Source organism: Triturus cristatus, chromosome 3_2 (genome assembly GCF_964204655.1).
Source record: "Triturus cristatus chromosome 3_2, aTriCri1.1, whole genome shotgun sequence".
Classification (NCBI taxonomy): Eukaryota; Metazoa; Chordata; class Amphibia; order Caudata; family Salamandridae; genus Triturus; species Triturus cristatus.
In genome coordinates this window covers 883,837,901-883,865,426 of record NC_140584.1, presented here as the reverse complement: position 1 = coordinate 883,865,426, position 27,526 = coordinate 883,837,901, and the positions used below count along the sequence as shown (strand labels likewise).

Below are 27,526 nucleotides of genomic sequence, written 5' to 3'. Positions count from 1 at the left end.
GTTTCCCTGGTTTTGTTCAGGGACGATTCATACCCTAGGTAGGGTATTTGTTGACTATTGCATAGCCATGTATCTGATAGAGACTACTAGCCACAGATTCCTTAACGTAGAATTATCCCCAGGCGTGAGACTGGACCCGGAAAATGTTCTTGTCCCATCATCTCTGCGCGCCGGGGTGCGGCACCACGTGACTCCGCCCGCCGCCTTCCGTGGGCGTGACCTCAGCGAGGTCACATAAGCCCCACCTGGCGCACTGACGTCAGTTTTCTTCTTTTCCGCGTGCAACGCGGATCCGGATCCTGTTTCTGGCCTGTTTTCAGGCCTTCTTTTTACGCTTTGCGTTTTCTTGAGAACAGTGTGCGAATGCCTTCGGGCTTCAAGACGTGCTCGTCTTGCGCGCGCCAGATGTCGGCGACGGACCCTTACACCCATTTGTATGTGGTGTTTGGGGGAGCACCACAACTCCACGTACTGCGAGGCTTGTCAGCAAATGAAGACGAAGTCCCGGCGGGAGCGCCGGATGAAGCTCCTGTTGGCGCGCATGTCCAAGTCGGCGGCGTCGCCGCATCCGTCCCCCGCGGAAGGGTTCAAGAACCGCCGCCTCCGTCCTCCTCCCAGGCCGCAAGGGCGTCGCTCACCTGTTGGTAAGTGTCTGTTTGTCCCCGAGGCCTGGTCTCCGGCCTGTTGGGGGCGTGGGTTCTCCACGGGTGGTGCGGCCCGCACGTCGCCATCCTATCCGCCGTTTCCCGGCACGAGGGCGACCAAATCCCAGATGGAGGCCTATGCAGCGGCCTTGCAGGCCTCTTTGGCTCTTCCTTCTCCTCCTGGGACGTCTGCAGAACACTTGCCGCGTGCGGGGACTTCTGCGGCATCACCGACGGCTCCGGTCCTGACCGGTTCGGCTTCAGGTTCTGGAGATGTGGTGCCGTCCGGGTACGTCCCTTCGGGGTTCCCTCCTTCGGACCCGGGCGCCACTGCCTTGCCGCAAACCCCCGTGGGGGTCCCTGTGGTGTTGCGGGAGGTTGCCGGGACTCGGGCATTTCCTCGAGCCCCCCTCGGTCCTCTGGGCAGGCGGCGGCCTCGTCCGAGGTGATGCCGCTCAGGCGCCGGCGGGTGCTGGCCCTGGCGGCGCCACAGGGGCCGGCTAGGGGTCGGGCGTGTCCCCGGGCCCCCCTCATCCCTCCACGCAGGTGGCTGCCTCCTCGGAGGTCGAGTCGATGCCTTTTCGGCGCCGTTCCTTAGCCGCCTTGGTTCCGACCCAGCTCGAGTCTCCTGCGCCGTGCGTTGTGGCGGAGGTCGTTCCGGCGTCCCCTTCGGCGCCGGTCAATGTTGACCTGATGCCGGTTGCGGACTCTACGGCGCCGGGTCGGCGTCGGGTCGTTGAGTCGTCTTCGGACGCCCTCTCTTCTCCAGAGGTTTGGCGGTTGTTGGTTTCATCTTCTCCGGAGACAGGCCGCCGCGTCGTGGAGTTTGCCCCGGTGTCTTCCAAGGACGGCTCATCGCCGTCGCCGCACCCGCAGTCTTCGCCGGAAGGGCCTCAGGCTCCCCATTCCTCGGTCCCCCTTTCTCCTTTCCGGTCTTTGCCTTTCCCTCCTCCGGTTGGCCTGGGGGACGCCCGCCTAAGCTTGCAGTCGTCGCCCACCGAGGAACTGCTTTCCCCGCCACGGGGCCCTACGGTGCTGCCTTCTCTCGGGCTGTATCCACGGCGACGGGGATCTTGCGTATGCGCGATCCAGCTGCCCATTTCCCCACGGATCATCTTCTGGAGGCCCTCCATCAGGGCTATGGGGGTCGGGAGCTGCTTCTTCCCTTTGAGGCTTCACTCCACACGTCTCTTTTGGGGGCGGCCCGCCACAGGGGACCCGGTGCCCCAGACACTTCTGCACCGCCACCGTCCTGCGCTGCATGACCCGGTCTGTCTTTCCCTCCACCCTTCTACCAGGGGTCCTCTTTTACAGACTGCCTTTCCCTCCCTACCATCTGTGTTGTCTCCCCCGTCACGGGATGCCCGCTGGTTAAATTCCTGGGGGCACAATATCTTCGCCTCCACCAGCGCGGCTTTGCGGGCCCTTAACACTCTGTGTCTTGGCCACATCATGCTAGCGGGACTCTGCGGAGTCCCTTATGTCTGCCGCTTTTCAGGAGGATGCCTGCGTTGATCTCCGGCACCATGTATTGGATGGCCGGGAGCTGGCGGCCTTTATTCTTTGCTCGGCTCTGGACGTTTCGGACGTGCTTGGTCGTACCATGGCTTCTTCGGTGGCCCTTCGTCGGCATGCCTGGCTACGGGATAACGTGTTCCCGGAGAACGTGTGGGAACGGTTGGTGGACCTTTCTTTTGATGCCACTCTTTTGTTTCACGCCCCTGCGAATTCTGCCATTCAGAGGTTTCTTGCGGGGCTTCGTCCTCCTCCTCAGTGACCTGCGAGTCGGTCTGTGTTTTGGGAGGCGTTTTTCCGTTGTTTTCCTGGGTCCTTGTAGCGCGTCGCCCCGGTTGTGTGTTCTGTGTGGTTCATGTGCCTTCAGGTCCTTTTGGTGCTGTTGGCTGCTGGTCCGGCCCTGTTTTGACTTGTGGTTTGGCTGTTGGTAAGCCATGTAGGCCCTGAGATTAGGCCTTCTGTGTATTCTTTATTGGCTGATTGGCAAGCTGTCTGCGGTTTTCTCCGCAGGTCGTTCTGTTTGTCCTCTGCTGCGGAAACCTTTTCCTAAGAGGGTTCCCATGTTCTTGGGACGTAACATGCCCTTTGTGGGGTAATGGTAGCTATTACATAGCTCTATTATGTGCTGGGGAGGAGTGGTCGACCTTTGGGCCTCTGCTCTCCGTGGCGTCACGATATATCGCAGGTGCGATCTTCTTGCTGATTGTTTTGGAGTGGCTTGCGTTGCACCCCGGTCCGTCCTTTTCCTGGGTTGCTGTGTCGCTAGCCTAGTCTGGCTTGCTGTCTGCGGAATCGCGTTGTAGCGGTTTTGCACTTCTATCCGACTTGGTCCTCTATCTGGTGTTCCGGTGGGGGGGGGGGGGGCTGGCTTCCCTGGTTTTTGTGTTCTGGTGGATGGCTTGGCCCGTCCTCCGTCTCTCTCTTCTTTCTGCCTGGTTCCACTTCATTCGTGGGTCAGCGTCTGCCGGCCCCTCCCTTGGGGCGTGTCCTGGCCCTTCTTCGCCTCTGCCTTCAGCTGGCGTATAGCTTGTCCTGGGTGCACCGTTCCGTGGTGTTGTCTGCTACTGGCTGTGCATGCCAGTGCAGGCCTGTTTGTTCTAATACACCATTGTGGCCTTTGATGTATTCCCTTGTGCCTTTCTCTTCCATCGGTGAAGCCGTCCCTGCCTTGACTGCTGCTGGCGGCTGAGGTGTGTTCAGCTGTTTTCTGTCACTGTGTGTGTGTGTTCTTATAGTGGGCCCTGCCTCTGGTTCTCCCTATTCTCCCTAGGGTCTGAATTGGTTCTTGTGTTCCTTGAGACTTTTCGGACGCTGTCTGCCTCTGCGGGGTGTGTGGCAGTCTCCCTCGGTTGGGCTTAGGTTATCCTGGCCTTTCCCTTCTTGTTTCTGTGACCTGTCCCCTGCTGGGGACCTGTGTCTCTCCTGGTGGGGAGGCTCTCTCTCAGGCCCTCCTCCCTTCTGGGTATGGCTAGGGTATCTAGTCTACATTAAGGAATCTGCGGCTAGTAGTCTCTATCAGATGTACAAGTTACTTAGCTTCGGTAACGATGTATCTGGTAGAGACGATTCTAGCTGCAGATTCCTTCACGACCCGCCCTTCCTCCCCGTTCTGCGAGGACCCTCTGCTTGGGTTTCTGCAGTCGCCTCCCTCTGGGTGGCTTGTCTTCTGTGGGTGTCATCTTTATTTTCTTTCGGTCAGTCATCCCTCCGGATGGGTTTTCTCTGGCGTGTGGGCCTACTTTTGCTCTTTCCCTCTGTTAGAGTTTCTGATCCCCACCTGGTCTTCTTCGTTAGGGGTTCTTTTATCTGTCGTCCTACTCCTTTCAGAAGGTGTGGCCATCCTTGGCAGTGTAGTTTGGGGGTGGATCGCTGTTGCTCCCCGGTTACGGGCTTGTGGCTCTAGGGTGGCTCTCACCTTGGCTTGCGAGGTGGTTCCACGGAGTGGTGCTTGCGCTTTTCTTGCTCTGGCTTGCTGCTTTGACCTTCTGGTACTTTACTGCCACCTGGTGCTCTCGCCTTGGCTTGCGCACTGTTCCTCAGAGTGGTGCTCTGCTCTTTTCCTGCTCTGGCCTGCTGTTGTTGCCTTCTCGTGCCTTGGTGCCAGCTGGTGATGTTTTCTCACCTTTTGTTTTCCTCTATTTTGTTTCTCTGGTTTTTTCGCACACTATTCCCATGCTCTCCTCAGGTCTGTTGTGATGGCTCCGCGTTGTGGCGTGGAAAAGTTCTCCGAAGCAAACTGAATAAGCGCGCCGGGGTGGGGCTTATGTGACCTCGCTGACGTCACGCCCGCAGAGGATGTTGGGGCGGAGTTGCGTGGTACAGCCCTCCGGCGCGCAGAGTTGCTGGGCAAGAAAGTTTTCCGGGTCCAGTCTCACGCCTGGGGATAATTCTACATTAAGGAATCTGCTGCTAGAATCATCTCTACCAGATACATCATTACCGAAGGCAAGTAACTTGTTCTGCAGGGAAAGTAACATTTTCCTTTTGCAGCTTGAGACGGTTACAAATTAATTAATTAATAAATAAAATTTTGACCTTGCTGCCTTCCCGATGAAGGTGTTGACATAGCACATCTGTTACAATTCAGTAACTTTCCTCAGAAAATCTAGAGGTTTTGTCAGTTATCAAGAAATCCACCAACCAGAAGTAAAGGGCTGAGGTTCTGTCCCTGGGTGTTGGTAAAGAACATCAAGACGCATACATGTAATTGTGTTTCAGGTATGCCTGTGGATACCTGAGAAACATATCTAGCAGAAGTCTACCAAACTGCTCTTGGGAATTCACACAGAGTATAACCACCATAGTCAGTAGAAGCATCCTTCATGTATATCTCTGAAATGATGAAGGAAGAAGAGCCCATTGATCAAAGCCAAAATAGAACTCTACACACTGGCGAACCAGGAGCAGTCCTTCCTTCACATGGGTGCATTTTAAAAACATGTGCCTCAGTCTAGAGGATATCTTGCCACCATTGTTGGTTTCTTTAACCTTGGGGGAGAGGGATGTAGCAACTTTAACAAAGTTCTCCCTATAACGACAGGACCCAGCTTTGATATTTCAAGTTAGTGAAACAAGACTTGCACGATTGCCAAGCTCAGTGGAGTAGAAGTTCCAAAGTCACAGTGATACCGGGTTACAAAGCCCTGCAAAGGTCTTTCATCCCAACCATGTGGTTGGTTAGATATGTAGGAAATGTCAGCGGAAAAAAAAACAAATGCTGGCTTGTTGGAGGAAGGGATACCAATTCGATATTGTTGCTGCAATTATGCCCCTGGCACTTTCTCCTGATTACTGAAAGAGAAAATGAGCCACCGGGCCAGGTCAGTAATGCTGGCTCCACCAGCTTCTGTCATCATTTGTATGTTATCGCCATTGCATAGTGCCCATTCTGCTGTTGTGCTGGCCTCGTAGGTCCTTTGACAGTGCAGTAACTTTCTACATGGTTCTAAGATGAAATTATTGATCAGAGTAATTAGTATGTTATTCTGGCTGTATCCGCAGGCAGCTGTCTTAATTGTTGACCATTGAGTGTATGACTTTTTGAATGTTAACCGTTCTTATGCTGTTTTTAAGGAAGGGTTTTGATGTGGAAAACAGTGACAGGAATTTAGTTGACTTTTGGCGATGAAAGTTGTGAAGATGTGCTTTATTAAGAGAGGTCTAATCGTTAAGAGCTCAAAACCGATTGTAGCTGAATAAAAAATCCAGTGCGTTATTAGGTTGTACATTGCTTCAGTTGGAACTGGGGCTTAAAGACAAGTGAGAGTTGCCTAGGTGGTGCTTTATTTTGTCATGATGTGGTGGTGCTGGTCACATCAACAATAATGTCTTCTACAAATCTCCTTCTGGTGAACTCTCGGGAAACATTTTTGTCGTGTTTGGAGTTTCAGAACATCTGAAGTTAGTAAAACTTCCAGCGTCGTCCTCTAAAATACATGTTGTTCTTATCATGGCATTTATCACTGCAGGCAAGTGGGTTTCCTGCATACAGTTAGTGAGTCCGATCCCATGATAATTGAGAAAGGCACTAATCGAGTAACACATACAGAGAGCCTCCGTCCTAACATTTTTCAAATGTTCAGAATGTGTCTATGATCAATTTTTCTTTTTTTTTTTAATGTTATACGAACACCTATGTATTCTGCCTTGTGAATTTAGGCCCGGGAAGTCTCCCGAGCGAGGCCACATCACCTCCGAGCCCAATGAGTCAATTTCTCCATCACGGGTCCCCACTGCACACGGAAAGCAAGACCCTGTGCTGCTACTGTCCCAAAGGACTGAGCCCACGGAACAGAGGTATCATTTGAGAAAGCTAATGGTTGCTTTGTAATCCTGTTTCTCTTTTAGTTCCTCGTCCCCATTGGATGTTTCCCCTTGCGGTGACATCTCGAAGTCATATCCTCCATTGACAAAAAGTGAACCAGGACATGCTTAGCCAGATGTTATACATTGTTCTCCTCTCAGATTAACTACTAGAGCTCCTTTTAGTACGTCCACTTTTGCTTTTGTGTGCTCATTAAATTGTATTTGATGCTCAATTGCTCCTTCAAATGCTATTCCTAGTAAGTCATTTCTGCTTATTAAAGTAATGGCTGCCATTAAGGGCCGATGATTCTACTCATAGATGCATGTTTATCGTATTGTAGTTCTTCCGCTTACTTTGACTCAACTACTCTTTCTAATGCTTGTATCGTGTTTTCTTCTCCAGTATCCCTTACTATGGGTATTTAATCTCAATTCAATATGTGTCTTTTGCACACTTGGAGAGTGGTCGTCCCCGCTGCCATGCATCCTCATTCCCTTCAAAATCACAGCAAAAATTGACATTGGCTAGCGTATTCTATAAAAGATATAAGTGAATTGCATTTGTGTAGTTACTAGATTTGAACCTTTGCAGACATATTTGTTTGTGTTGTGAAAGTTGGATCCTTCGAACTGACACATCATTGATTGCCATAGTGATGGCAAAATACTTGGGGTGGTCTTGGGCAATAAGATCAAACTTCCTACGTCTAGCCCAGGTTTAATGAGGTAGTGATTAACTGTACACAATCGAGCTAATCTGAAAGAGACACGTTAGTGATAGATTCCTTACCTTAGAATATCCCCAGGCGTCAGACTGGATCCGGAAAGTTTTTAGTCCGCAGTACCCCTGCACGTCGGTAGGTGGTGTCATGCGGCTCCGCGTCCGTCGCTGGCATCGTATGCGCCGAGATGACGTCACGGAGACTACTTAGGCGCCACCCATGCGTGCTGAAGTCAGTTCTTTATTTTTCCGCGCCAGCAAGCGCAGATCAGGTTAGAGCACGTACCCTAGTCACTTTTTGACTAACTTTTTGAGACTTTTGTCTCTACTTCTTTTGAGTCTTTGACTCCTGGTGCCACGTCGGGATGCCTGGGTTTAAATCCTGCCTGGCCTGTCGCCGTACGATGTCGGTGGCCGACCTCCATGGCGTCTGTCTTTAGTGTCTGGAGCGCGACCATGACTCCCAGTCATGTTCTGACTGTCTGGCCATGGCTCCGAAGGCTATGTGGGAGCGGTCCCGAAAGCTGCTGGAGGCCAGGCAGTCGTCTCCGCGCCTTTCGAGGTCCAGGGGTCACTTGAGGGACCGACTGCAGAGCCATCATCATCGCTCCTCGGGGACCAAGTCTTCACCCTCGGAATCGGGTAAGCGACATCACAAGAAAAAGTTGAAGGAGCCTGGGAGTCCCTCGGCCTACCCGCCCTATCCGGGTCCGTCGGCGACTCCGGCCCAGGTGCAAGAGTTTCTTGCCACCATGGACTGCTTTTTCAGGCCTCGGGCTCCTGCTGGCACGCCTTCAGGCCCCGCGGTCCATATTAAGGGCCCTAGCTTGCCAGTGGCTCCGCCGTCGGTGCTGGCAGCGGCTCCGGCGCCGCAAGGTCCTCCGCTGGCAGCTCTGGCCCGGCGCCGCAAGGTCCTCCGCCAGCGGCTCCGGCGCCCCCTGCGGCTCCGTTCCCGGTGCTGCCATGGGCTCCATTCGTCCCACCTCCGCCCTTGCCCGAGTTTCCGGGCAATTTTGCTGCAGCTTGGGACCCAAATTGGGACATGGAGCCGGATCGGCGCAGACCCTGTCACCGTTGGAGTATTTGTTTTCCCCGGTGCCTCCCCCGCCGCCTGTGCCTCGGGCCGTGGAGGAGGGGCATAACTGAGAGGGGTGGGAGGACCCGCTTGCATAGCAATGCGAGTCTGAACATGAGTGGGTGGAGGACTCTGAGGATGCAGGTGGCCTTGACCTCTCCTCTGAGCCTGGTTTTGCGTCTCCTCCTGCTGTCATGGAGGAGGGCGCCACATACACTGTGGTGCTCCGTAGAGCAGCTGAGGCCCTTGATCTGCCTACTGTCACTCACAAAACAAACCTCCTTACTGAAGTGCTTCAGCCGGCAGCAAGTTCTATGGAACCTCTGCTTCCGTTGAATGAGGCCTTGATTGATGTTTTCATGGGCACCTGGTCTAGGCCAGCCACACGGGTTCCTGTGGATAAGAACATGGCCAGGCATCATCGCCCGACACCGGGTGACTCTGCCTTTTTGACAAATCATCCGACTCCGGAGAGCCTCCATTTCCCAGGTGCGCTCCCTACCGCCCTGCCGAATAAGGAATCGAAAAAGCTGGAGCTGTTTGGCAAGAAGTTATTTTCCTCTTCCAGCTTGGGGCTGCGGTCAGTCAACCCTGCATGCCTCTTGGGCCGCTACTCTCATGCTGTGTGGGACACAGTGGCGCAGACACTGCCCCAGTGCCCGGAAGTGGTTCGGGCTACACGCTCCCGCAGCATCCGCCTTAAAGCCTTCTTAGTCTGGGCTTTGGGGTGCACACCACGCCAGTGGATGGCAGGATCCGACATCACCTCCCCCACTGGCGTTCTGTCACTTCCGACAGGTGGGTGCTGCAAATCGTCCAGAGGGCTTACTCCTGCCCCTTCAAGTCTACCCCCCCTACCATGCCACCTCAGTTCCACCGCATGTCGGAGGATCACTTTGCGTCTACCCCCCCACCATGCCACCTCAGTTCCACCGCATGTCGGAGGATCACTTTGCGTTTCTCCCAACAGGAAGTCATCGCCCTCCTGGCCAAGGGGGCCATCAAGCGCGTTCCTGGGCCAGAAGTAGGATGTGGTTGTTATTCCCACTACTTTCTGGTCCCCAAGAAGGACAAAGGGGGCCTGCGCCCCATCTTGGACCTCCGGAACGTCAATCGCTTCCTCCAAGATGTTGACTCTGGCTCAGGTTGGCTGCGCTCGACCCTGGAGACTGGATGGTAGCATTGGACTTGCAGGACGCATATTTTCACATTCCCGTCCTGCTGCCCCACCGGCGTTACCTGCGGTGCACGGTAGGCCAGGAGCATTTTCAGTTTGCCGTGCTCCCCTTCGGCCTTACCAGCGCCCCTCGGGTGTTCACGAAAGTGATGGCGGTGGTCGCAGCTCATCTGCGCAGATCGGGGTTGTCAGTCTTCCCCTCCTTCACCAACTGGTTGTTGAAGGCGAGCTCGCCCCAGACAGTCGTCACCCACCTTCAGACTACGGCCGACCTCCTGCATTTGCTGGGGTTCTCCATCAACGTACCGAAGTCGCACCTGGGTCCCTCGCAGAAACTCCCCTTCATTAGACGGGTTCTGGATTCGACGCGGTTTCGTTTTTATCCTTCCGAACAGCGAGTCCGGGATATTCAGGCTATGATTCCGATCTTTCAGCCTCTATCCTGGCTTTCGGCCAGGATGACCCTCCGGCTCCTGGGCCTGATGGCCGCCTGCATCCTGCTAGTGCAACATTCAAAATGGCATATGCGGGCTCTGCAGTGGGACCTGAACTTCCAGTGGGTACAGCATCAGGGCAACCTGTCCGATCATGTCCAGATCACGGGGGGCACTGCACGACAATTGCAGTGGTGGCTCACAAATCGCGATTGGGTCAATAGCAGATCCCTCTCCCTACCGGAGCACACAGTGGTGACAGATTCGTCCCTCCTGGGATGGGGGGGGCCACTTAGGAGAGGCAAAGATCAGAGGCCTCTGGTCTCCAGCGGAGCCCCGGCTCTATATCAATCGTTTGGAGCTTCGGGCGATCCGTCTTGCCCTGAAGGCATTCCTTCCCTCTGTCCGGAGAAGTGTAGTGCAGGTGTTCACGGACAACACCACCTCCATGTGGTATTGTAACAAACAGGGTGGGGTCGGGTCGTGGACCCTCTGCGCCTCTGGACATGGCTGGAACATCACCTTGGTGGTTCAACACCTGGCAGGTTCTCTGAATGCCAGGGCGGACAAACTCAGCCGCCGGTGCTTGATGGATCACGAATGGCGTCTGAACTCGGACGTGGCGCAAGGTCTCTTTCTGCAGTGGGGAGAGTCTTGGTTAGCTCTAGTCGCCACCGAAGGGAACGCGCAGTGTCATCAGTTCTGCGCGTTGGAATTTTCAAGGCGGCACTCAATAGGCGACGCTTTTCGTCGTGGGTGGAGGTTGCGGTCTGTTGTACGCCCTTCCGCCTATACCACTTCTGCCCAGAGTGCTGAAGAAGATTCGGCGTGACCGGGCCCAAATTATCTTTGTGGCTCTGGTACGGGCACGACGATACTGGTATCCCGAGCTACTCAGCATGGCGATCGATCCCCCGATCCGACTGCCTCTTCGAGAGGATCTTCTGTCGCAGCAGCAGGGGACGGTTCTCCACCCGAACCTGTCCAGCCTCCACCTCCATGCGTGGAGATTGAGCGACAACAATTCACAACTTTCGATCTTCCTCCCGAAGTCTGTGATGTCATTTTGGCAGCCAGGCGTCCCTCCACTAAAACGGTAGATGCCTGCAGGTGGGACAGATATGTGGCATGGTGCACAGCGAAGGCTGTGGATCCCCTTTCTGACCCTCTTTCTGAGATACTTCTGTTCCTTCTAGCCTTAGCCCAGCAGGGCTCTGCTCTGGGCACTATCAAAGGTTATCTTTCGGCCATCTCTGCCTTTCTATGGCTTTCAGATCAGGCTTCTCTCTTTAAGTCTCCGGTTGTTAACCGTTTCCTGAAAGGCATTACACACACGTTTCCTCCCGTGCCTTTCATAATGCCTCAATGGGACTTAAATCTTGTCTTGACCTATCTGATGTGTGCTCCTTTTGAGCCCCTTCATAACTGTCCTTTACGTCTTCTCACTCTAAAGACGGCTTTCCTGGTAGCTATCACCTCTGCCAGAAGAGTGAGTGAGCTCCAGGCTCTTTCTTCTAAACCTCCTTTCCTTTCTGTTCATCCAGATTAGGTGATTTTAAGGACCTGTCCTTCTTTCTTGCCAAATGTTGTCACGCCTTTCCACATCGGGCAGTCCATCATTTTGCCCACCTTCTTTCTGCCTCCACATCCTTCAACAGAGGAAGAGAGGCTCCACCGTCTGGACCCACAACGTGCGCTCTCGTTCTGTCTGAAGCGCACACAATCGTTCCGGGTGGATGACCAGCTGTTTGTTGGCTACGTGGGCGTCAAAAAAGGTCGGGCCGTGCACAAACTAACAATCTCTCAGTGGGTCGTTCTGTGCATCAAAACGTGTTACTCGCTGGCTAAGAAAGTGCCTCCTGTGGGGCTGCGTACCCATTCTACCAGGACGCAGCGTTCCCTTTCAGGATATTTGTCAGGCAGCTACGTGGGCTTCGCTGCACACGTTTACCAAGCACTACTGCCTTGACAGCCAAGTCCGGAGAGACGACTTCTTTGGCTGTTCTGTTCTCCGTGACTTTCTGGTGTAATCTTAATCGCAGACCCTCCACCGGGGTTGGTATTGCTGGGGTATCTATTCTAAGGTAAGGAATCTGTTGGACTTGGCCCTTCTGGCAGGTTCACCCCTGAACTTTTTGCTTTTATTGGTGACCTGGTGGTAGTGATTTTTGGTTTCTGCGCACTTTCCCTATGTCCCAGAGTAAAGTGCGTGCGCCCTCTGAGTGCATGTGGTGAGATAGGCCTGCCCTCCCATAGGAATGCATGGGGAATGTATGTGTCCCTGGTAGTTCCTGATGCGTGGGGTGTGCAGGCTCGAGTTTGGTATGTGCGGACTCGTATGATTGAATGCTTCGCAATGATGTATGATGCGTGATTATGTCATGTGCAGAAGTGCCACTAGGAGTTGGCATATTAGTGTAAAGTGTGTCTGGCGTGTGATTGGCTGGAGCTGGCTGGTGAGCCTGGCTCCAGGAGTCTGGTTGGGTCTGCCCCAGTGGTGAGTGTGAGATTAGCATGCTGATGGCTGGGGAGGAGTGCACCTTGGACCTGAATAGGGCAGGGCTTTCCCCACACAATGCTGGCTCCGCCCCCTGTGGTGCGACTGATGACCCTAGCCCTGCCAGTGAATAGAGTGAGGGGCTGAGCACATCAAGGGTGCTCCCCAACCAGCTGCGACTGGTTTTTCCCCTCACCCTGAACCCAGAACAAAGGGAAAAGGTGTATAAAAATGGGGCTGTGTCCCCACAGAATCTGTTCTCTTCCAGGATCCTGAGGGGGGCTGCTGCTGCTGGAGGCCAGGAGGAACTGCCACTTTGGACTGCCTTCCTGCCTGGAGGGCCCAGTGAGCTGGCCCCTGGCCCAGCCTTGCCCCCTGCCCACCTTCCTAAGAACTTTGCTGGACTTGGTGGTTATTCTCCCCCAAAGCGCTGGGAGCGCTTCACTTGTGTCCCTAAGCGCCTGGAAGCGCTTTTATTTGCCTTTAGTGCTCAGGAGCGCTTTATTTCTGGAAGCCGGTGCCCACCCGGCGTTTGCCCCGTCTTCGCTGATCTTGAAGTCCCCTGGCAGGTGCCCACCCTGCCAGGGACATTGCCGTGGTCTTAGGCGGGTGCCCACCCCGCTTTGTGTGCCTCAACAGTAGAGCCATCGTCGAATTTTTATTTGGACCGAAGGCGGGAGCCCACCCCGCGCTTCGGTAAGGAGAAAAGTTCTTCGCCGCCGGCGCCGCGAGAAGCCGGAGGGTTGCCTGGCAACCGGGATTCCTACCGCTACGTCACTGGAACGCAGAACGGGCAGGAAGTCCCGGCGTCAGGAGATACCGCGAGAACTGAGAGGAGCCCCGCTGCCCTGAGAGGACGGAGCAGTGCAGGCTCCGTGTCAGTCCCGTGCCGGCCGCTGCCCCGAAGCCCGACGCCACCGCGGGAGCACCCTGGAGCACAGGTGAGGCGCCCTTGTGTACAGAGTCCCCGTGGGGCGGAGGGGGGCATTTCCTGCCTGGGGTGCGCCAGGGAAGGCACGGTGCAGATCTGCCTCGCTGTCCTGCTGCGTGCGCAGCCCAACCCCACTGGCACTATCTGCTTAGAGTCCCCCAAGCGGGACTCCAACGTGGGGGCGGCCTACTTGTTTAGAGCTTGCACGCTCCAACGTTACGGGGCATTATTCTCTGTGATTTCTCGAGTCCCTGATCGGGACTCCAACGAGGAGGGCAATCGTTGTTTTAGAGCGCTAGAAAGCTCTAGTGGGGCACATCGTTGAAAGAGCCTAGAAGGCTCCAAAAAGGCACATTATTCGTTTCAGAGCCTAGAAGGCTCCAACGACTGACATACTTGCGTTCAAGGCACTGAGGTGCCCAGGCCCCAGTCCCTACAGCTGCCCAGCACTTAGTGGGCAGCTGCCACGTTTAGGCCCCCCCCTGACATTGGGACACAGGGCGTCCTAGCCCCTACCAGGCCAGTTGGCCTAGGGACTGCCACAGGTGGTGGCTTATGTGAGTTCTTGCGCTATTTTTCCTTTCCTGCACCTCTGAATGTATTTTATGCATCAGGTGTTTTCCTTCCCTACTCCTCTGAATGTGTTGCGATGCATCATGTGTGCTGTGCTTAGACCCCTACAGGTATTGTGATACTTAGGTGGTTGTTTGTCTCCCTAGTACAGGTGGTGCTAGTGAGGTCCTGGTTCCCTGCGTGACATTTTCCTAAGGTGGTTAGGGTTGCGTAGGTGGTACTTACCTGTTACCAGTAGTTACTGGTTGTGTGCTACATGTTCTATTTTAGTGCTACAGTGATTGTATGTGCTATGTTCTAAAGCATTATTCCTATGTTCTAAGTGCTAATTTCTACAAAGTGCTAATTCCTGACAGTGGTCCATGTGGCCCTGTCCCCTGTACATATAATCCCTTGTAAACTCTGCCCGTGCCTGTTGGCACATTGTAAAGTGTGTGTTTTTATCTAATGTATTTTGGTAATACAAAGGCTATTTTTATATAATACCTTGTGTGGAGTTTCTTTTGTGGTGGGCCTTGGGTGTTGTTGCTGGGTGCGCGCGCAAACGCTTTACACATCGCCTCCGGGATAAGCCTGACTGCTCGTGCCAAGCTACCAAGGGGGTGAGCAGGGGTTATCTTTGGCGTGTAACTTCCTTGCCCTGACTACAGTGGTGGTTTCTGCCTGGCTTTGGCGCAAGCCCTAGCCAACCAGAAATCCCATTTCTAACATTGATGATCAGCGGTGGGATTTGGACTTGCGTTTGCGCTGTACCGCAGTAGCAGCTGGCTGCACCACAAAACTCTGCATTTAGATAGTCACATGGTATAGGGATTATTGTGCTAAATTTGTTTTTGTCATTTCTTTGGAAATGTGTTTCTTGTGCACTGTGAGTTAGGTGTCCCTAGCTCGGGAGGGTAGATCATCCCCCTAAGTGCATTGTGTTTTCTGGATTCACCAGAGGGTGGGATCCAGTGGTGGCAGCATAATAGTGTCCAGTACATTTGTTCCCTGCCCTGCACCCAGAGTTGGTACCTGTGTCACTTGTGGTCAGGTTGAGGAATCGGGGGTGGTAGAAACTGCCTTACCAGTCCGAGGGGAGGGTTGTGTGTGGATGAATGGTGTGTGGCACTAGGCAAGTGAGTGTGAGTTCTCTGGGATAGAGAGCTTGCTGAACCCTTTTTAGGTCTCGCCTGACCCAGCGCATGCGCTGGTCTGGCGAGACTTATTGAGAGGGCTCCAAAAAGTGCTACCAGGCCAGCCTAGAGCTACAGTGCATGTGTGCGGGCGCGCGCGCCGCGCTTTACCGCGATTACTTTCACTTTCCCGGCCGCACGGCCGCTTTGATGTTTGATTGTGATCGCGATCGCGATCACTTTCGCGGCCCGCACCGTCACTTTGCATAGCCAATAGGTCTCGCTTTTGGAACCTTATAAGTATTTAGTTATGCAACTGTTGCATGGCTAAACACTTATAAGGTCCCAAATGCGAGACCTATTGGCTATGCCAATGCTTGTTGTGAATTGTATCACTAACGTGTCTCTTTTGAATGCACAAGTTACTACTTGTTTAACGATATATCTGTAAGAGACATTAGTTAGTGACAATTCCTTACCGCCCCACCCATCCTCCCCGTTCTGCGAACTGATTTCTAGGGTTAAGGTCATCCCTTTCAGGGCCCTAGTTTCTTGGCACCAGTGGTCAGTTTTTTTAATAGCTCTGCGTTCCTGGCGCGGAAAGTCGTGTACAGAACTGCTGGGGGTCCTCATTCTTCGACGTCTCCGGCTCCAGCCCCGACGTCGTTGACGTCAAGGGACCCCCGTGAATCCAGGCCTGGATCCCTGTCCATGCCGGTTGTCCCTGTCTGATCTTCACCGATGTAGACGACAGCGCCGCTGGCCGCAGCCCCGGCCGACATCGTCCCCGGTTTCCTCCCCGGCGTGGTGCCGGAAGGGTGTCTACCGACGCCGATTCCAACACCGTTTGGTAACATCTATCCTTATATCCACCGACGTCTATATGTTCCACCTGTTCAGCAGGCTGTGGAGGACGGGGAGGACTGAGAGGGGTCTGAGGACCCTCTCGCAGCTCAATGCGAGTGAGACCCGGACTGGGATGAGGATCCGGGGGATGCAGGTGACCAATATTATGCTCCGGAACCTGGCGCACTGTCTCCTTCTACCGTGGCTACGGAGGAGGGTGGTTCATATTCTGTGGTGTTGCGTAGGGCATCCGAGGCTCTCTACCTCGAGCTCCCTACTGTGGCCGTCAGGACTTAACTCCTGACAGAGGTGGTTCGGCCAGCTTCTGCTGCTACGGAGCCACTGCTTCCCTTTAACGATGCACTCTCCGTTCTTTTCGGCACCTGGTCCAGGCCCAACACAGGGGCTCCTGTGGACAAAAAACGTGGCCCAACACCCCACCCCCGAGAGCTTGGTTGTCCAAGCCTCTGCATCCCCGAGCGCGTTCCCTTCCGCACCTCCGGACAGGAATTCCAAGAAACTGGAGCAGTTAGAGAAGAAACTTTTTCTTCCACCAGTTCAGGCCTGCGGTCTGTGAACACCGCATGTCTCTTGGGCCGTTAGTCCCGTTCTGTGTGGGATACGGTTGCGCAAGTGCTGCCTCAGTGCCCGGTGGAGGCTCGCAGCCAAGTTAACTATCCGTTGTGGTCTTGACACTGCTGACTCGCTGGGCAGGGCGATTTCAACGACAGTGGTGCTATGCTTTCACGCCTGGCTGAGGACGACTGGCTTTTCTGGGGATGTCCAGAACAGGTTGATGGACATGCCCTTTGATGGCACTCGCCTGTTCGGCGATAAAGCAGATTGCGCTTTGGAACGTTTTAAGGACTCATGGGCTACGGCAAAGTCCTTAGGCCTTTTGGTTACACGCACTACTTCCACTTCTGCTTTTCGCTTCTTTCATGGCCAAGGAAGAGGCGCCCAAGCACGTTTGTTTCAAAGCCAGCAACAGTCTCAGCGCAGCTGCGGATGTTGGACCAGTAGAAGCGGGACACGGGGCCAGCGTGCAGGTCAGTCCACCGCCCCCCTGCCTCCAAACCTTCCTAGTCCGGCGTTTCCGGCCCATCAGACGCCAGTGGTTGGCAGGATTTGCCATGACCGCACCATCACATCGGACAGGTGGGTTCTGCAGCTTGTCTGAAGGGGCTACTCCTTCCCCTTCGAGACCACCCCTCCAGCCATGCCACCTCAGTACCACCGCATGTCGGGGGATCACTTGGCACTTCTCCAGAAGGAAGTTACGGCCCTCTTGGCCAAGGGGGCCATAGAGCGCGTTCCGATGCCAGAAGTAGGTCGTGGTTGTTATTCCCACTACTTCTTGGTTCCAAAGAAGGACAAAGGCCAGCGTCCTATCTTGGACATTCGGAATGTCAATCGCTTCATCTGGAAGGAGAAGTTCAAGATGCTCACAGTTGCTCAGGTCTTGTCTGCCCTTGACCCGCAAGACTGGTTGGTAGCGTTCGATCTGCAGGACGCTTATTTTCATATCCCCGTCCTGCCGGCCCACCGGCGTTACCTGCGATTCATGGTAGGGCAGGAGCATTTTCAGTTTACCGTGCTCCCCTTTAGCCTTACATGCGCCCCCTCGGGTGTTCACCAAAGTGATGGCGGTGGTCGCAGCTCATCTGCGCAGATCAGGGGTATCAGTCTTCCCCTATCTCGACGACTGGTTGTTGAAGGCGGGCTCGCCCCAAACAGTCGTCTCCCACCTCCAGGCTATGGCCGACCTCCTGCCTTTGCTGGGGTTCTCCATTAACATGCCTAAGTCGCACCTGATTCCCTCTCAGAAGCTCCTCTTCATCAGAGCGGTTCTGAACACGGTGCAGTTTCGGGTCTATCCTCCTGAACGAGTCCGGGACATTCAGGCTATGATACCGATCTTTCAGCCCTTGTCCTGGGTTTCGGTCACGACCTTGAGGCTGCTGGGCCTCATGGCCTCTTGCATCCTGCTCACCAACCATGCCAGATGGCATATGTGGGCTCTGCAGTGGGACCTGAAGTTCCAGTGGGCGCAACATCAGGGGAACCTGTCCGACGACGTCCAGATCTCGGAGGGCACTGTACGACAATTGTATTGGTGGCTCACGAATCGGCATTGGGTCAGCGGCAGATCACTCTCCCTTCCCCAACTGGAGCACACAGTGGTGACGGATGCGTCCCTCCTGGGATCGGGCGGCCACATGGGAGAGGTGGAGATCAGAAGCCTCTGGACTCCGGTGGAGTCCAGGCTCCATATAAACCTTCTGGAGCTTTGGGCTATCCTTCTTGCGCTGAAGGCATTCCTTCCCTCTGTCAAGGGGAAGGTGGTGCAGGTGTTCACAGACAACACCACCGCCATGTGGTACTGCAACAAACAGGGCGGGGTGGGGTCATGGACCTTGTGTCAAGAGTCTCTGCGCCTCTGGACATGGCTGGAACGTCAAGGCATTTCCTTGACAGTTCAACACCTGGCAGGTTCTTTGAACGACAGGGCGGACGAACTCAGCCGCAGGTGCATGATGGATCACGAATGGCGTCTTCACTCGGAAGTGACGCAAGGTCTCTTTCAACAGTGGGGAGAGCCTTGGTTAGATCTATTCACCACCGAAGAGAACGCGCAATGTCATCACTTCTTTGCATTGGAAATTCCAAGGCGCACTCACTCTGCAACGCTTTTCGTCGGGAGTGAAGTTGCAGTCTGTACGCTTTTCCGCCTACACCACTTCTAGCCAGAGTGCTGAAGAAGATCAGGCGCGACCGGGCCCAAGTCATTCTTGTGGCCCCAGACTGGGCTCGAAGAGTTTGGTATCCCGACCTACTCAGTATGAGCATGGATCCCCCGATCCGACTGCCTCTTAGGGAGAATCTTCTGTCGCAGCAGCAGGGGACGGTCCTCCACCCGAACCTGTCCAGCCTCCACCTACATGCGTGGAGATTGAACGGCGACAGTTGATTCAGTTTGACTTACCTCCTGAAGTCTGTGATGTCATTCTGGCAGCCAGGCGTCCCTCCACTAAATCGGTATTCACCTGCAGGTGGAATAAATTTGTGGCATGGTGCACAGCAAAGGCTGTGGATACCCTTTCTGTACCTCTTTCAGATCTCCTTTCGTTCCTTCTTTCTTTGGCCCGGCAGGGCTCTGCTCTGGGCACTAGCAAGGGCTACCATTCTGCAATCTCTGCCTTTCTCAGGCTTCCTGATCAGCCCTCTTTTCAAGTCCCCTGTTAATAGATTTCCCAAAGGCATTACTCACCTTTTTCCTCCTATTCCGTATGTGATGCCGCAGTGGGACTTAAATCTGGTACTTACCTTTTTGATGTGCGCTCCTTTTGAGCTGCTTCACAACTGTCCTCTTAGTTTATTAACTTTGCTTTCCTGGTTGCCATTGTAATGAAAGGTCTCAGATCTCCCCTGGACCAAGGTATGTACCGTCACTTTCCCAGGGAGAGAATATCAGTTCCAAACTTATGGAATATAACATATACACAGCACTTCCAAAGGTGGGCAACCTTTCAACACTCCCCCAAAGACAAGGCAAGAAAACAATATCACAAGTCTCCTCTAGACCAAGGTAACACACACAACACTTCTCTAGAGCGAGATATAGTTTGCACATCATTTGCCAGGAGTAGAACAACTTCCTATAACACAATTACCTGCTAGAAGGGAATTCACCCATCCTTCTACAACAGAATACTTGGCCAAGAAGAGTCCACACCTCCTGCTTCAAGGAAAAGACGAATTCAAACATATGGAATATATAAATTTATTAACACAATACTTCAATCACAGGCAGGCCAAATATATATTGATCATGGCAGACTCTCACATATCAAATAACCGAATGAAATACACAATCAAAGCAAATATATATATAGAAATATATATGTATGGATATAAGAATCAGAAAATAAGAAGGAAAGGAGAGAATCAGTAAAGAATCAAGAGACAGTTAGTAGCAGAGACACCTCACCTACTGCTGCATCATTTCACCCCACTTCGCTCAAGGGGAGTCCATTGCTTGAACCGGGTGAAAGCTCAGATGTGACACCACTCTTCCGTGACAACACGTCTGCTCCACGGCGTGAACTTCCACCAGGCCAGTGTAGGCTCCCTTTTTAATACAAATTCAAACACAACGAAGCTTCTAGCAAGCCTCGCCCCCTCGTTCTCATGAGAGCCCGTACCAGCCTGATCCAAGGCCACTGCATCGTCGGTTAATCAGGGCTTTGCTATGGCTCCGAGACAGACCCTGTACATTCCTCTGATAAGAACCAGTTCTCTCTAGTCAGTAAAGTGCGAAAAACAGGAGAAGAGCAAAACATGCCCTCCCCACCTTTGCAGCTTCGTGCAGGCACAGAAAATAGCTTCAGTCATGAAAATGGAGTTAGTTAAGCCATGCACACAAAGGCCCAAAGCAAGATGGAATCAGAAGAGCAAGGATGACTTGAAACCATGTCAAAGGCAATAGTCAGCACTGCCATAAAGCAAGGTAAAGTCAGAAATCCGAATGACATGAAGCCATGTCAAAGGCAATAGTTCAACACATAATTCACATAACAGTATAGACTTTATCCCTCAGTATACAACATTGAGCACATGTGTGCACCACCACCCACAAGACTGCACCTCAACATCCCATACCCTCTATTCTTGTCAAGACTATTCTACTAAAAGACAGCAAGATTACAGGACAGAAGAGAAGTAGGCATATGCAAACCCATCCTACATTAAGGCTAGGGTAACATAACACACTTAAGTCAGTACAAAATGGTGGTGGTTGAGGGTCATCATAGGGTGTCAGACCACAAAAGCGGCTCATTCACCACAGCCATCACCTCCGCTAGGCTTCCTGTAAGCCTCCTTTTCTGTCGGTTTATCCGGACAAGGTTGTGCTTCATACTCGTCCTTCCTTCTTGCCAAAGGTTGTCACTGCTTCCACATTGGGCAAACTATCACCTTGCCCACTTTCTTTCCGCCTCCACACCCTTCCAGAGAGGAAGAGAGGCTCCACCGTCTGGACCCAAAACGTGCGCTTTCATTTTATTTGAATCGCACACAACAGTTCCGGGTGGATGACCAGCTCTTTGTTGGCTACGTAAGCGCCAAGAAAAACCGGGCTGTACACAAGAGGACCATCTCCCGCTTGGTCGTCTTGTGTATCAAAGCCTGTTATTCCCTGGCTAAAAAGGAACCTCCGGTGGGGTTGCGCGCCCATTTTACCAGGACGACAGCAGCTACTACTGCATTGCGACGTGGTGTCCCCCTGCAAGACATCTGTCAGGCAGCCATATGGGCCTCAATGCACACCTTTACTAAGCATTATTGCCTTGACAGTCAAGTCCGAAGAGACGGCTTCTTCAGCCATTCTGTTCTCCGTGACTTTCTGATGTGATCTTGGTTCGCAGACCCACCACCGGGGTTGGTATTGCTGGGGTATCGATTCTAAGGTAAGGAATCTATCACTAACCTGGCTCTTTCAGATGCACAAGTTACTTACTTGTGTAACGATATATCTGTAAGAGACATTAGTTAGTGATAGATTCCTTACCGCCCCACCCATCCTCCCTGTTCTGCGAACTGATTTCTAGTGTTAAGGTCATCCCTTTCAGGGCCCTAGTTACAATGCACCAGTGGTCAGTATCTTGCATGGATCTGCGTTCCTGGTGCAGAAAGTCGTGTACAGAACTGACGTCGGCGGGCGTGGGCGCGTCTAAGTAGCTCCAGCGACGTCATCTTGGCGACTACGACACCAGCGATGTACGCGGAGCCGTACGACGCCGCCTACCGACGCGCAGGGTTACTGCTGACGAAAAACTTTCCGGATCCACTCTGACGCCTGGCGATATTCTAAGGCAAGGAATCTATCACTAACTAATGTCTCTTACAGATCTATCGTTACACAAGTAAGTAACTTGTGCTTATAGTAGATACCAGATTAATTTAAGTGCCTGTCCTAATTAAATACGCTCTGTAATTTGTAAAATCTGAAATCTTTTTAATTTAAGCTTATATGAGATTTTAACGGGTTTTAAATGTATATATTTTTTTCTTCCCAAGGTGTTTGTTTGTCCGCCCATTCAGGCTTTATATTACACTGTAGTAGATGTTTTATGAAATTATTTTTACCGGTATTTTGTATGTGCTTTTATTTGTCGAATAAAGCTTGATTGGATTGGTTATGCAGGATTGTGCATTTGTGTAGTTACTAGATTTGAACCTTTGCAGGCATAATTGTGATTGTTGTGAAAGTTCATTATGCAGGATTTTTTTTTATATCCGTTAAACCCCCCTTTTGTTTTTTTGTTTTTTTTAAGATATGATGATGCAGTTCACTTGCTAGCTACGAGGCCAGAAATGGGTTGCCTGTCAAATCAAATTTTTACAATATGACGCAGGACTAGCAAAAGCTTGAGGTAGAGAATGGTATATACTGTAGCAGGGAAACGTGTTCTATAGTCATCCAGTAGCCACTTAATAAGAGCTGTATTACAGATGAACAAAATGGCATTGTTTTGAATAAAGGAAATCCATTCTATTGAACAGGTGCAAAATATTGCATCTGCTTTGGCACGGATTTAACAAGCCACCAATGTAGCACTTAAATCTATTTTTTTCCTTTTCCTGTTTTCGGTGATTTGCTCTATTGGTAGTGTGTGCATGTTTTTTTCTTATGCTAGTTGAGGTGATGCGGAGAGCTAGTTTGTCATAATAGATTACCACATTCAAGCATGCTCTGTCACCTCTGTTTTTCCTGGTAGGCTTATCAGCTATATTTCCAATACACTTCCTAAACTATATAATAAACTTCCTGCACTACCCTTTCCAGTACCAGTCACGAAAACCTCTCAAATGTGACCTGTAAGTCCATGCTGCTCCCACACTGTGATTGCATCTCATGTTGCTCCCACACTGTGATTGCATCTCATGTTGCGCACTTCCGCTTAAAGTTTCTAAGGCAATTTTATGCTTCTTTCAGTTCAGAGTAGTCTCATTCTTGTAGTTCAAAGAATGAAGGAAACTCTGTCAGGCATACTTCAATCTAGACCTGTAGCATCCTCTTCTGTTCATGTGCTGGACCTCCATATAGCTCTTTTCTAATGGATGTTTGTTGAGACCTATCACTTGCTTTGTTTTGCTCTATGGTGTGCGATATTGGGAACCTGTACAACCATCTGTGCACCATGGTTCATGCTTTGTAAATCTATCCCAGTCAAGACACGTGTCGCACCTGCTGGTCCAGTATTGCAATCAAGCACACTTCTGCTAATATACTGCAGTTCCTACCGTTCTAGTATTTGAATCTGGCGCAGCTCTAAAAGGACAGTTGAGTTCCTGCAGCACTTAAATTCCCCTGTAATATAGCCATTAGCATCACCTTCAAGTCCAGAATTGGAAATCTACACAACCATATCAGTGCATCAATACCAATGGTTGTTTCTAACCTACAGTTTGTGATTTCAGTATTGAAATCCTTTTCAAGGATGCCAATAAAACTGCTCTGTCAGCCTGCCTTCATTAAGACCTCCATAAATATCGTGCTGTCTGAGCGTGAACGTTGTCATCACATACAGGTCTGCCAGTGGATTTCAGTTTAGGATTGCGAGACAGTAAGCAAGATGGGTAATGCGATCTAGTATAATCCTCCCAATGACCTGGAGTTTTTACCTGCTCCAGTCATTCTGTTGTCTCGTTCGCAGACCTAGTTGATTATTCCCCTTCCTCCCACCCCTAAAATACTCTGCCAATCTCATTCATACTATATTTTGCTTCTAGAACACTGCTTACTTATCCCAGTCGTGACCTTAACCATTTCTCGAGTGTAGTCCTTGGACAGCCCTTGTCTGAACCTCCCTTGTTCTAGCACTTTGACACCACTAACCGCTCCCCCAGTGTTTATTTGTTGGCCCTTTTGCATTGGGTGCCTATTATTTGTTTTCCCCACCCGCTTACTAATGTATTAGTTAGACTCTTATGTCCTTTTTATCGAAATATGATCTAAGTATTTTTTCAACATTAACTGGGACGATAAATCAGTCCACAGTTCTTCCATTTTTAGATATAGGATGAAAACGTATTGTTCGAGGCATATGAGCTGTAGATTGTATACTTTAGCATAGATCGCCATCTGGTGTTGGGCTCGGATGTTTGCGCTTTGTTTTGGTGACTCCTTCTTATAGTGATAGTGTGCATGGGCATCGACTCCATCTTCAGATAGTTTTTTTATGTCATCGGGTTCGGATGTAAAAGGCTGTGCTGCGGGTCGGTATCGTATTCGATTCCCCTTCGACGCACAATCCTTCACCTCTTTTGATCGCGCTCCTCGACGCGGATCCAACACACCTCCCAACACCTTCGATTCCGGTCGTCGACGCGGGCCTTTGGACCTATCCGCGCCATCAGGACCTACAGCAAATGGAAAGAACTCCATTCAAAAAATGCCCCCTGTGTGGGGCCAAATTCCCACACACTAATCTCCACGAGGTCTGTAACCTTTGCCTCTCTCCTGAACACGAGGACAAAGATTGCCTGGCCTGCACTTCATTCCGATCGAAGAAAAGCATACGTGATCGCCGGGCTCGACGTCACGTAATGTCTCGATCCACTACCTCGGTGCCTGACGACATCTTCGATGCAGGCCCCGATGCTCCCGAGGAACAAGAACCGGACAATGAAGACATCACAGTCTCCGAGGCCGACGAATCAGAGGCTGAAGATCAGACGGTTACTCCAGGTCAACGAACCGTGAGTACCGACATTGACACCCCTACCTCTTCTCAAAAACATAGGAGGGCTCCGGTAACACCTTCGCCTTACGGCTCAGGTCGACACCGTGACAGAACTTCTGACGCCGCGCCTTCGGGCTCGTCTCGGAAGTCCAAAGACAAGCCTTCAGGCAACTCGGGACTGAGCCAGCCACGCATCGGTACTGAACTACCATCCCCGGTACTAAATCCCAAGCATTCGGCACCGAAAGACCTGTAGGATAAACCCAGGGAGTCCAAACCAGACCACAAATCTTCAGAGCCGAAAAAGAGCAAATCTTGGGAACCGAAAAAAGACAATAAATCTTCAGAGCCGAAAAAATCCTCGGAGCCGAAAAAGACCACTAATCCTCGGAGCCGAAAAAGTCCTTGGACTCCACAGCTCCTCCAAAGCAAAAGAACACTAATATCCCTCCTAAAGCTTCTGAATCAAGGCCAAAACAAACAAAATTGTTGGTGCCGACCAAGGATACTGGATTAGAAGATCTATTTCAACCAGATCCAGCAGACCCTAAAAAAAAAACCCTTCATATTGACCCTAAAACTGGTCATATCAAAACAATTCCATCAAAAAAGAGACCTTTGGACTCCCCAGAAGAACACAAAGTACCCTTAAAGAAGAGAGAAATGGGAACTTCTCCAGCCAGGCCTTTCTCTCCTCCAAATATCCCCACTACACCCCTTTCTTCAGCACACTCTCCAGTACTTCCATATTCACCTACACCACAAGATGATGATGATCACCTTGGGGGTGGGATTGGGGATGAAAACCCACAAGAGGATAATGATGATGACCCTTCTCTCGCACCACCTGATCCTTGGGAGGATTATGATAATCCACCAGATCTCCCCGATCCAGACTCCTACCCATCTAGGCCATCCCCCCAGACGACAACCTAGATTTTGCACAGCTCATAAACAGAGCTGCACAATATCATGGGGTAGAATTACACTCAGACCCACAAGAAGAAGATTTTTTGTTGGATACTTTCACACAGTCACAAAAATCAACAAGCATTCTACCTATGTTAAAGGGTATCATCAAACATGCACCTGACGTTTTTAAAGATCCCGTCAGGGCTAGAGTTCTCGACCCCAGGATCGAGAAATAATATAAGCCAGCTCCCAACGATCCAGCTTATAGTAAAGCACAGCTCCCTCTAGATTCATTGGTGGTGTCAAATGCACGTAAACGAGCAATTTCCCATACATCAGGGGATGCCCCACCTCCAGATAAGGAGTCTAAATTACTAGACGCATCTGGCAAACGCATTGCCTCACAAGCAGCAAATCACTGGCGCATCGCCAATACGCAAGCTTTACTGGCCAGGTATGATAGGACTCATTACGATGAGCTTGAAAAGCTCATACAGCATCTTCCCAGTCAGTATAAGGCTAAGGCTAATGACCTCATACAAGAAGGAAAATGAATCACAAACACTTCTATAAAGTGTGCTCTTGATGCAGCCGACACAGCATCTCGTGCAATTAACACAAGCGTTTTACTACACAGACACGCATGGCTACGCATATCTAGGTTTAAACAAGATGTGCAGTTCACAATTCTTAATCAACCCTTTAATCAAGAACACTTATTTGGTCCCACTTTAGACACATCTTTGAAAAAACTGAAGGACTCAGATACTGCTAAGTCCATGGGAGCCCTACTGGCAACAACCAGTAGAGGATCATTCCTTGCTCCTTTTATAGGGGCGCCTCTAAAACTATTGGGATGGAAAACACCTCATCCTCCTACAAAAACACTACTCAAACCTCTCCTAACGGAGGCTATTTCAGAGGAGGTTATAGAGGCAACAACAACAAGGGTACAGGCCGCGGTAATAACACCCGCACCTCTCCTTCTACAAAACAGTGACTTCCCTACTCTTTCCCCCCCCCCGACCATTCTACTCCAGTCGGGGGAAGACTATCACAGTTCCTACCTGTCTGGAATTCCATCACCACAGACAAGTGGTCACTGCCTCGAACTCACTTCAACTCCCCCATTCATACCCCCCCCCCTCCCCCCCAACAACGTCCGATGTCCACAGAGCATCTGACACTGTTAAAACAAGAGGTTCTCTCCTTATTACAAAAACACGCAATAGAGCCAGTTCCCTTACCTCATCAAGGAACATGAATCCCAAAGAAGGACGGTACTCTCAGACCAGTACTAGACATCTGACCGTTAAATCTCTACATACAGTCGGGCCACTTCCACATGATCACTCTCCAACAGGTTCTCCCACTGCTCCAACAGGACGATTTCCTTGCCACTCTAGACTTCAAGAACGCCTACTTTCATATTCCCATTCACCCTGCTCACAGAATATATCTACGGTTTGTAGTGGATGGACAGCACTAGCAATTCAAAGCCCTCCCGTAAGGAGTGACTACAGCACCCCGAGTCTTAACAAAATCTCGCAGTAGTCACAGATCATTTGCGCAGACAACACATTCACGTGTTTCCTTATCTCGACGACTGGCTCGTAAAAGCCAAGTCTCACACACACACTGTGTACACGATACACACAGAGGAATCCAGCTGCTCCACGACTTGGGCTTCACAATAAACCTACCCAAGTCACACCTTCAACCGTCCCACCTCATTCAGTATCTAGGTGCCACGATAGATACCTCAAAAGCCCTTGCATACCCAAACCCATTCAGGATAGCCAGCATGCAAGCTCCCATATCAAAATTCCAACCTCAACTCTAGCTCGAGTGTTCATGCAGCTATTAGGGATGATGTCTTCTTGCATCCTCATCGTTCCTTATGCAAGACTTCAAATGCGTCCCCTACAAGAATGTTTAGCACATCACTGGAACCAAGCTCAAGGTCAGTTAACAAATCTGTTGTTGGTGGACAGCCTCACGCATCGCGCTCTGCAGTGGTGGAACACACAAAAC

At 51.5% G+C, this 27,526-nt stretch overlaps 1 protein-coding gene across 33 annotated transcripts in view; it reads left to right on the top strand.

Moving 5' to 3' along the window:
• The window catches only part of NCOR1 (nuclear receptor corepressor 1), a 1,832,391-nt gene that overhangs the window by 1,704,876 nt on the left and 99,989 nt on the right, over positions 1-27,526 (top strand). For 17 of the 33 annotated variants that reach the window (XM_085649281.1, XM_085649279.1, XM_085649277.1 and 14 more), the window contains one exon: positions 6,318-6,455. The exons of the other annotated variants lie outside the window; for them this stretch is intronic. In XM_085649281.1, coding sequence (XP_085505407.1) covers positions 6,318-6,455 — 138 coding nt within the window. The remainder of the gene's footprint in view (positions 1-6,317; positions 6,456-27,526) is intronic. 33 annotated transcript variants of the gene reach the window in all.